General features: G+C 37.7%; 1 protein-coding gene across 2 annotated transcripts in view; it reads right to left on the bottom strand.

Annotated features, from left to right (window-relative positions):
• Positions 1–11317, bottom strand: part of E2F5 (E2F transcription factor 5) — a 29040-nt gene that overhangs the window by 1028 nt on the left and 16695 nt on the right. Inside the window, exons 2-7 of one of the 2 annotated variants that reach the window (XM_040626054.1) lie at positions 7951–8060; positions 6844–7005; positions 5515–5558; positions 3973–4037; positions 2954–3221; positions 925–972 (exon numbers count right to left, since the gene is read on the bottom strand). In XM_040626054.1, the coding sequence (XP_040481988.1) occupies positions 925–972; positions 2954–3221; positions 3973–4037; positions 5515–5558; positions 6844–7005; positions 7951–8060 (697 nt within the window). The remainder of the gene's footprint in view (positions 1–924; positions 973–2953; positions 3222–3972; positions 4038–5514; positions 5559–6843; positions 7006–7950; positions 8061–11317) is intronic. The other variant, XM_008689171.2, reaches the window with a different exon arrangement.

Below are 11317 nucleotides of genomic sequence, written 5' to 3'. Positions count from 1 at the left end.
AAATATGTGCTTCAAAAACATTGGTCAGGACGCCTAAGTGGCTCAGCTGGTTAAGCATCTGCCTTTGGCTCAGGTTATGATCCTAGGGTCCAGGGATCGATCCCTGCATCAGGCTCCCTGTTCATGGGTAGTCTGCTTCTCCTCTCCCTTTGCCCATCCCCCACTCATGCTCATTCTCTCTCTCTCTCCTTTCTCTCTCTCAAATAAATAAAATCTTTTTTAAAAAAATTGATCAAAGCATGTCCTCTGATCTGCTAAATAAGTTACTACTTTGAAGACAGAAGTAGGAACTCTACTTAATTTGCTGATGTGCTGTTTCTACAGAAATGTTTAATCGCAAATGGTTATTGTACCATTTGCTTATTTAACAGTTGCACCTGCCTAGGTTTGGATATATTTGTTAGGAACCAGGACTGAATCCAAGAACTTAGAGAAAGGTGAAGCCAAGAGAGTTATTATTAAAGTAATTAAAATATTTTTTGTATTTTTAAGATTTTTAAAAATTATTTCAGATTAGATGACAACTTGGCTAATGTTAGTAATAGTTCAGGTACTTCACATTGGTAGCTTGAAATTGGCCTCAGTGGGGATATTTACAAAACTGGGTTTTGAGATTACCTATATTATTTTACTCTTGGCCAAATTCTTCAGATGTGAAAAGGGCTAGTGTGCTAACTGTAGAAATTAACTCAGTGACATAGTAATAAGTATCCTCTTATGGGCTCTTTTTTCTCAAAATGCGGGAAAATAAAAATTCTGAAGGATGCCTCTGACTTACTATGAAATGGGAGATTTTTCGTGAATCATCATAGTATTTAAGCAGTTAAAAAATATAGTTCTACATTTCTTTTAAATCTTACGCCACTTACAAATTCTAGAAAAGCATTATTGATATATAAAGTAGTAAAATTTTAAACTACTTACCATCAGAAGACATTAACTCATCAATGATATCTCCACTAATAGATCCTGCTGGAAACAGAAATGTGATAAAGTTTTGTTACATTTCTATTTATATATTTTAATAGTAAAAAGCAGTTATATTTAAGTGCAGCATATATTTACGGTATATGTTAAATAGTTAATTTAAACAGCAGCTTGATTAACAACACAGTGTTAAGTAATAGACCTTTATGGAAAGATGCCATTTTCATGAGCACCAGCTCTGTGCTTGGCATTACTTTTAAACTTCCAAACTCAAGACGTAAATCAAAAGACTCATCATCGTTGTCCCAAAACTGACTCCTCAATTTTACAAAGTCAGTGGTACCATAATTCTCCCAGTCACCCAACCTTAAAACTTCAACAACTTTTCATTCCTCCTGTTAAATTTATCTCCAGATCTCACGTATCAAAGTTATTTTGCCTAAACAATATTTCTCAAATCTTTATTTCTCTTTCCAATCCTATTATCACCCATTTTAGCTTTAATGTTCTCTGCTGGTTGCATAACTACAGACATCAGATCTCTCAGTCTCCATTGCCTCTAATCTTTTTGCTTCCCTAAAGCATCTGCCCTAATCGTGTTACTCCTGTGCTCACCAGTGTACGGTTCTAAGTATACTGCTTCCCTGCTCACAAATCCTCATTGGCTTATGGGCTAAAGTCCCAGCTCAATCTGATATTCAAGGTTCTCTCTAATCTGACCCCAAATTATTCTTACTACTATTGCTAAATACAAAACCATATACAGAAATTTTTTAATGTTTTGTGGAGGCTGATGCACTAATTGTGTCTAAGTTCAACCACATAAACTTGCCTGTCTTCATATATTCCCCATTAGATTATAATTAGGTCATAAGCTTTTTAAGGAGTACACTTTCCACTGTGCACCCCCATTCTATATCTGAAAGTATAGAAATAGTTACAGAGGAAGTAAAGGAGGACAAGAAGCTGAAAAATATTCTGTGTCCAGTTAGCTCTTTACAGCCTCATTCTGAACTATTGTGAACTCCCAGAGTAGTAAGACTCATTCCACATTCCAATGAGACGCATGCCAAAGGTAAAAATAAACATGGGGTTGTATACAATGTAGTTTTTAATGATATGCAGTATTACATCCAGACTGGCGTGACTAAGTCTAAGTCATTCATTCAGCAACCACTGAGAGAATATCTGCCGTGGGCCTTTTATTTGGAATCAGTAAGGAGTTGCTAAATACCTAGCGATGTAACTACGGGAAAAAATTGAGTGTCAAGGAAATTTATATAATTTAGATGTGGACCCTATTCCTAATGCCCAGTTTTTAGAGTTTTAGTTATTTTCATTTCAGATTAAACAACTTAGGAAGGTAAGATTTCCAAAATTGGAGTTGAGACCTTTTTTCAACTCTATAAAACTAAGCTTTCCAAATAAAAAGTATAACAATAAGGAATATGAAAAAAGGAGGCAAATGTCACTATATTGTATACCAGTTTGATTTTTCTTAAAGGTAATCAGAACACATTCAATCATTTATCCTAGAGTGACTAAGAAAAGAACCTTATAAAGTAAACCTCTGATAAAACAAAACCCTGATAATATGTAAATAGTAAAAATGGGGAAAAACGAACACATTTCGATTAATTCCAAACATGGAAAACTGCATACTTAGGCCCATTAACTATTTTTTCCTTGGTCACTGTTTATAATTCTACACAGTCTTAACCACATTATACTGTATTCAATTGTATGTGTCTGAATGTACAGTCAGATTGTAAGTCTACGTTACCTAAGAAACAAATCTGTAGTAATATAATTAAGGGCAGGATCTGTTTTTAAATTTTCCTCATAATACCTACCCCAGTGCTGGGCACGCAGGAGACATTAAATACTTCTAAAGCTTACCATTTTGCCTCCTGTGTTTGGTAGCAGAATAGCCATAGCTGACAAATTCAAAAGAGTTCACCAACTTGTTTAATATGGTATCTGTATTCTCCCTTCTGACTTTTTAAAACAAAGGCTCTAGACCCACCTGATGATAAGTCTGTGGCTGGTGTCTGTTGAAGATTTTGGCTTCTTTCGGAGACATGTTGCTCAGACAGATTCTGAGTCGCTATGTTGGATTTCTGTGGAGTCGCTGGCGTGGGGGGCTGAGAGGAGGGTTGTGTGAGGTCATCAGGTGGGGGGACAGGAAAAACCACAGGCTTAGACGAATTGGACTCTTTATTTATAAGCAGCACGTGGATAGGTCCTGAATGACTCTTTAGATTGATCTGGTATTTCTTTTGTCCATTCTGACCCTTTAAAGTTATTGGGTATAAACAAATGAATAAATATTAACATTTCTAACTACCTTGGAACATTAAAAATTAAGATAAGCAAAGCTATTAGGGACTTATTATTATACAGCATAGAATTATATATAGCAGAGTCAATAAATGTCTTTGACTCAACTAGAAAATGTTTTGAAAAAGATCCAATTTAAACCAATCTATTATTGTTGATATTTCAGCTGAACTTTTTGCTCAGGATTGTTATATCAGTTATAGAGAAAGTAATTTTAACTGATTTTTTCAAGATTATTGACTAAATATCATTACTCGTTCCTTGATATTTTCTAACTCAAAATCAAATTTAGGGGCGCCTGGGTGGCTCAGTCGTTAAGCGTCTGCCTTCGGCTCAGGGCGTGATCCCGGCATTGTGGGATCGAGCCCTGCATCAGGCTTCTCCGCTAGGAGCCTGCTTCTTCCTCTCCCACTCCCCCTGCTTGTGTTCCCTCTCTCACTGGCTGTCTCTCTCTGTCAAATAAATAAATACAATCTTTAAAAAAAATCAAATTTAATAAAACTTGTAATCAAATGTTAAATGATTCGGTCACTTCTATAATTTTACTAAAGTCACCCAAATTCAGATACCCATACTTTCAGGTAGAGAACTTGAAAGCAGTAATTTGGAAGTGTTTACACACAATTAGCTCTTGTTCAGCTAAAGAGAAAACATTTGTCCCTCTTAACACACTAGATCCATTTTAAGAAAAGTTATCCTACATACCATTTCTGGAATAGGTACCTCCAGCTGTGTACCAGAAGGTGCTTGAATGGCCAAAAGTGTATCACCTGGTGAAAAAAATATTTTTAAATTTTAGAAAATACTACTGATCTTGGAATACAGTGGCGAGAGTATGGGCTCTGGAGTCAGAATGCTTGGGTTTGAATCCCAGGGTAGGTGACCTTGGGCTTTGGTTCCTAATTCTGCAAAATAGGGGATATATAACTTACTGCGTAGGCTTGTTTTGAGGATTAGATGAGGCAATACATGTAACAGTAGATCTTAGAAGAGGGTATATACTCAGTGTTAGCTCTATTATTCTCATTAACAAATTCAGCTCAAGTTACTTTTGCTTTCATTCAGTCTTATATAAAGTCTGAAATTCTTGAAACCTTTAGCTTCAAATAACATTGTTTTCTTGAGATTTTTAAATTACCTAAGTGACTAGGGATACTAAAGATTAGGTATGACACCGTGAGATCTTGAGCTTAAGCGAACTTAATTTTAAGGCTAAATTCTACAGCTGACTCTGTTTGAGTTGAAGATTAAAAATACTTTCCCCAAACTTTCTTAGAAAGCTCAGGACAGGAGTGCCTGGGTGGCTCAGTCAGTGAAGCATCTGCCTTCGGCTCAAGTCATGATCCCAGAGTGCTGGGATCGATCCCCCGCATGGGGCTACCTGGTCTGTGGGGAGCCTGCTTCTCCCTCTCCCTCTGCCCCTCCCCCTGCTCATGCTCTGGTGCTCTCTCTCTCTCTCTCTCTCGCTCTCTCAAATGAATAAGTAAAATCTTACAAAGAAGAAAAGAAAGCTTAAGACATATGGTGGCAGAGTAAAGCAGTAAGTCCACACATGTTGTCAACATAGTCTCGGAAAATAGGATTTCACTTGGCAAGGTGCTTGGCCGATCTTTTTTCATGTGCATGATACACAAGACTGTCCGTTTAACAAGCCATGCATAACTAAATATAAATATGTATGCAAAATTTCATTTTACTTGTGTAACGATTATGGGAATACAGCCCCCCTCCCGCTATAGTTACTAATACACTGTATTACGCTTTCAAGGCGAAAGCATGGAGGCAGGGGATGGAATAGGATTAGGAATAGTTGTCCTGGTTGTAAAATGGATTCACCTAACTCTGCCCTCATGCTTTCTTTGAGTTCATTTCTGACCAGCACACTTGCTGCATACAGTTTCATAAACAGTGCCAGTGAGAACCATGTTTTGTTCAGATTTGGTCACTGACACTACAATTCTGTGACTTTGAGACTGTTGTTTAATCTCTCTCCGACTTAGCTACCCCTCCCACATACAGTTTACACCTACCAATGCAGTCAATGAAGTGAAAACTGAAAAACAGTTATTGCCATGAGAACGGAAACAAAAGCAGCCTATAACTACAGAGCACCGTAGAGTGACACAAAATGTCCACAGTCCCTGAAAATAATGACTTGGGGTGAGTGCCTGGGGAATGTTGAATCACTCTACGCTAAATAGGTCATCAGAGGAAGAATGTTAGAACAAACTGGCTAACAGTACTTACCATTAAAGCAATTACAGATGTCTTCATGAGTTACATAGGAAAATGTACTGTCATAAGAATTAAGGAACAACATGTATACCAAGGTCTAGGCATTTAAATTAAGATAAATCTGCAGGCCAAAACAAGATGCCCAAGTGCATGAAGGTACTGCCACACATGGTAAGATTAAAAAAAAAAAAAAAGTCTTTACGCCGGAAAGGCAAAGACAAAGGCCCATAAGAGGAGTGCCCATCCTTTGCTCTGAGAAGAAGACACTTTTGATTTTTCTGTGACATCTGAGGACCTTTGAGAGAGAGATGAAGAACAGTGCATATTGCTCACGGAGACAGGGCTTCTAGATGGGAAGATACCAGTGGGAAAATGATGCTAGGAGTGGAGAGTGACCAGATAGGCCTGCAAATTGAGAACATTCCTGGGTCATGGTATAGGGAACTGGGAATGGCCAGAATCTTGGAAAGCAGTGCAGCAAAGTCCAAGGTCAACTAGTTCAATGGTTTTTGTATCTTGGGGCTCCATAAGGCACAGCTTGAAAACCCCATTGTTATCACACTGTTAAGGAGCTTTGATCCGTAGAAAGAAAAAAGCACATGAGATCATGGACTTATTTAACAAATTACAAAACAACATAAAAAATTAATTCTATACATTGGTCAAAAATTCATGAGAGGTGGTAGAAAGATAAATGCCATTAAAAGGTTCCATAAGAATACAGGCAAGTTTGCAAATCGAGAGAATCAGTGGTATTTACGAGAACAGTGATTTTTAAGAAACACATGAAGTATATCACTAATTTTTTTCTCCCACATAATATGATAAATACATCAGCCTTGGTCCCCAACCTCAAGTAGGTACTATCTTTGAGTTAATATTAGGCAGAAAGTATCCTGGATTGACTGCAGGCCCATGATATTTTATTTTCAAGCCAAAATTAATTTTTCAAAACTTGGAGAGTTACTGAATTTTTGCCACTTCAGAACATTGACCATAATTATTTAAATATACCTATGCATTTAACAATGACTTTAATATTCAGCGACCCCCTAAGCACACTTTAGCTAGCATATCACGTCCTATCAATGGTAGACTGAAAGTAGATGAATTTTTTTTCTCAATGCAACACAGGATAATGTTAATAGATGTATTAGTAGCTTAAGAGGTAAAAACTTTTCAAATATTAGTATAAATTATTAGAATGATATTGTAAAATTAAAATATTATATTCACTTATAAAACTTTTTAAAACACTAGAATAAAGTAACTGATCTTCAGACTGGAAAATGTATAAATACAAATTCTATGGCTATATGCGTAACTTATTTAAAAGGATATCTATTATTAATGGAGTCGTCCATCACATTTTTGATGCTTTGCTGTAGCCACAACTTCTGCTGATCGAGTTCTCTTTCCTTCAGTTCTAGATCTTCAATTTCAGCTTTAAGATATCTTAATCTATCTATGACTTCTTTAGTATTACAGCCAGCACCTACGCCTCTTAAAAACATATGAGAATTAATATTTCCCGTATCAAGCCCAGGTTAACATCGCTTAATTTTTATAGTAATAAAAACTCACTTAGTAATTTATTCTAGACAAAAATCTTTATAATCTTCTAAAAATCAAGCATTAAAATCCTTAGAAAATGTAAACATATCCCTGAATATATTTGCTTAGAAAATTTACTGGCAAGAACAATCAAATTATAAAAATTCTCAATGCTTTTGCCATCCAGAAAATGAAAATTTTTATCAAGTCCAAAAAGAGTTCTCAGTATGTTCTAGAATGGTGTTTGTCATCTGAAAGGCCAGGCTAGTGACTGGGGCCAAAAAGATGTCAAAGCTGAACAGTCACACCTGGAAGTGTCATGACATAGACTAAGATGCTGGTAAAATAAATTACAAGCTTTTAAAACTTTGGTGAGATTCTGGCTTCAAAACAAAACAAAACAAAACAAAATATTAAGGCCAAAGATGGGGACAAATTTGCAGAACAGAAAGCATTTTTTACATTCAAACATAAAACCATACACCAGTTAACAAATGACAATATGCACTGCAATCAACTACCATATGTAAGGTACATATTCTGTATACAGGACACAGTTCCTATTCTTCAGGAGTTTATGTTAGTTGGGCGGTTAAAGGGATTAATAATACAACGCAGTATGCAGCGTGTGCCGAACAAGTGACTTGAGGGAGAAAGGGAGATGTGGATTTTCCGAGTGTAAATCAAGCAGTGGACAGAGTAAGGGAGCATGCCAACACAGGAGTGACATATACAGAGGCCCAGAGCGGTGTCCGGGGAAAGACAAGGGGCCCGGTGAGACTAAAGGGCCAAGAGAGAGGATTTAGGAGAGCTAAACAGTAGAAAAGTCAGATTTTACAGAGCATTAGGAAGAAAAATAAAGGTTTTAGAGTAGGGCACTGGTTTGTAACTTACTTCCATTGTATGCTATTTTTTGACTTTTTTTCAATCAGGTCAATTCCCTCCAAGACATTGGTGATATCGTAAATTCTTCTTTTTTGTCTCACAGCCAAAGTATCTGCAGCCTGTTTTTAAAAAGGGGAGAGGGGGAGGCAAAGGACAATGAAATAAAGGACAATTCATATTTTAAAGCCAAAAAGGGTTGATTATTAAGTTCACAGCATGACAGCCCAATCCCAAATTTGAGCTGGTCAGTTGCTTGGGAACAATAGGTGGGTATGTTCAAAGCAGCTCTCAAACATTGCAAATACCAAAGAAATTATTCCATTTAAAAGCCAGCAGATGTTAGAGTGGGGAAAAAATACATGAAGGGTCATGACACAAAGCCCACAGAAATAAAAGAACACAATAAGAATACTTCATGTCACCTTATGGACTAATCCCGAGGAGGAGTACTAATTGTCTACCCATGTCACTTCCTATTTTATTTCTCTGTTCATAAACAGTTTTGTCTAAAAACAGCCTTAATTGTTTTTTGAAACTTTGAAAAATTATATCTCAGCAACCCGTTAATAATTAAGTCTAGAGACTTGGGGGAAATTCTAGATTATACATACACTTGTACTACCGAAATATACTATCTACATTTTTTAAACTCACAATGAAAATGGAGGAGTGAATCATGCCATCCCAACATAAAGTATAAATTCAACAAGAAATTAAAATCTACAGCACAAAGTTGGGGTACCAGCAAATATAATACAAAAGCTTGGTAGTTTGACTCAACAAAAGTAAGGTCAACAAAAGTATTTCATGCTACCATGTTATGAATAAATGCAGNAATGCTACACTGTTTCTCTAATTGGTTCCCACTCACATTTATGAGCTATATTCCCCAATGGGATAGACAGAACCCTAAAAAAGAGGTTATCCTACAGTTCTTTTTCAGGGTGCATTAGACAATAACCTATCTTGAATGTGGAGTCACATTGAGACTAAGAGTGATAAGAGTCATGGTAGCAATGAAAAAACACATTTATGTCCTTACTGACAAAATTCAGCACATTATCCAAATTAATGAACAGAATTTAGTTTCATATAATTGCTTACCAGCTCTCTCAAGGCATCACTACTTTCTTGATTCTTTAAAAACACAGGCCACACACACACACACACACACACACAATCCAGGGCAGCATATTATTTGCAATCTGGACCTTCTCTCTACAGGAGCAAGTGTGACCAAGTTCACAGGCATTTAATGTCGATTTTATCAATCCATTTACTGTGCTACCAAAATACCAGGTTACCACAGTTCAATTAATCATTCAGGTCTTCAGGAAGGGGATTCATGCCTCAATCAGTGGACCAGGAGAATAAGTAAGATGTGGCAGAAAGAATGAAGAAGCAGAAACTGAGGCTCTGAGTCCCCAGCTCTGACTAGTTTGGTTCCATCTCTTCTAGAGAACCAGAAAATTAAAAGTAGGACTAGGCAGGACTAGGCATGGTTTCATTGATCTCCTCTTCCCTTGTACTTAGCAATTTCCTTCCTGTTTTATCGACCTTCATAAAGTTGCTTGAGTTTGAGGCTGTTTTTCTCCTCCTGCAAAGTTAACTGTAAAAATCTGAAGTTGAGGATTCATCTCTCCCTTCCCTCCGAAGAGGCCTTCTTGAGAAGTAACCCAGAGCACTTCAAGCCCGTTCTAGTTATCCGTATCCATGTACTCACAAAAGCCTTCACAACCATAGCAAGAGCTCGCCGATAGGGTATTAGGACACGTTTGTATGAACCAGACTGCAAGAGCTATCCAAGGTCATCAGGCAAAGAGCCATCAGAGCTCACTTTTAGATCAAAATGTTTTAAAGTTTATAATCTATTCATAATTTATTACTGTTTAACATTACAAATTTCAGTCCTTTATTTCCAAAACTAAACATTATTTCTTAAATGCTTTCCTATTTAAGTATATAAACACATAAATGACCAGCACGTACAGAACGTTATCACTTAAAAAGGCTCTCCAGGAGGTTTTTCTTTCAGCGGCCCCATCATTCTTTGGACATTAGGTTCTGGAGTTCCAGCACACAGAGATCCAATCCCAGCACCGCCACTTCCTATCTTCAGCTGGTCTCAGACTCATGAAGCCTCATTTCCTTTTTTGTAAAATGGAGTAATAATATATCTGCATTGTGGGGATTAAACCAGATAATCTTAGCACAATGTCTGCTGCATAATGAATACTTCAATGCTGGAAAGTAATAGCTTCATCAACAAATACAGGTTGAAGGAGTGGATCACGGATGAGATTTAGAGTTTGTGTGTATACGGACCTATCCCATTTTATACAGTGTTTCGAAAAGCTGTGTGAATTCTTAAAGTTTTATGAAGTAATTCAAGACATCATACTCAATAGAATTATACAGTGAATCACCACCAGCAGCAGCCTCATTCATTCGTTTAGCATCTATGACGTGCCAGGCTTGTTCTGTGTCATACGGGTAGAGTAGTAACAGAACAAAGTCCCTGCCCTCAAAGAGGGGGAAGGAGTTAATAATATGCAAATCATTATGTTAGGAGGAATGCGTGTAGGGGCTATACTTCATAGAATTTTAACGCTCCCTGAATAAGGTGGCATTTGAATTGAATGGAGAAGTGACCCTGGAGAACATCTGACAGGAAGCAGCAAGTGCACAGGCTCTGAGGTGGGAATATGCTTACTTTCTTCCAGGAAAGACAGGGAGCCAGTGTGACCAGAACAGTGAGTGAGAGGGAGAACAATGAGAGAAAGGGGGGAGGGGAGGAGAGGAGGGAGACAGGAGGAGTGGGGGAGGGAGCGAGAGGTAGAGATAAAGAGGATAACACTGGATAGCAAGGGGCCAGGTCACTGGGGTCTGGCAGGCCATTGTGAAGACTTCAGTTCTTAATCCCAGCAAAATGGAAAGCCACTGGAAGGCTTCAAGCACATGGTGATTTGATGCCATGTTTAAAAAGGTTCTCTCTGGCTGTTCTGGGTAGGAAGAAAGAGGCTAGTGAGAAAGAAAATGGCAACAATCCATTTGAGAGATGGCAGTGGCTTGGATGAAGGAGTAGATGTGGACGTTGTGAGAAATGGTGAGATTTGGGATACATTCTGAAGGTGTAGCAAGCAGTAGATCCAGAGAGCAGAGTCAAGGTAACTGCGCAAGTTTTTGACATGAGCAACTGGAGATGAGGAAGACTGCAGAAGAACAGGTTCGAGGCACTAGAAATCAGGAACTTGGCTTTGGATAATCTGACCTCCAAGGGGAGAAGCTCAGAAGACCACTGGACATGAGAGTGTGCGGGTTAGCAGGGAAGTCCAAGCTAGAGATACAATTTCAGTAGTCACAAGTAAACAGACAT

The sequence above is a fragment of the Ursus maritimus genome, unplaced genomic scaffold (assembly GCF_017311325.1).
Source record: "Ursus maritimus isolate PB19 unplaced genomic scaffold, ASM1731132v1 scaffold_9, whole genome shotgun sequence".
NCBI classification, from domain to species: domain Eukaryota; kingdom Metazoa; phylum Chordata; class Mammalia; order Carnivora; family Ursidae; genus Ursus; species Ursus maritimus.
Note: the sequence above shows the minus strand (reverse complement) of the source record. Positions and strands in the feature narration are given on the sequence as shown.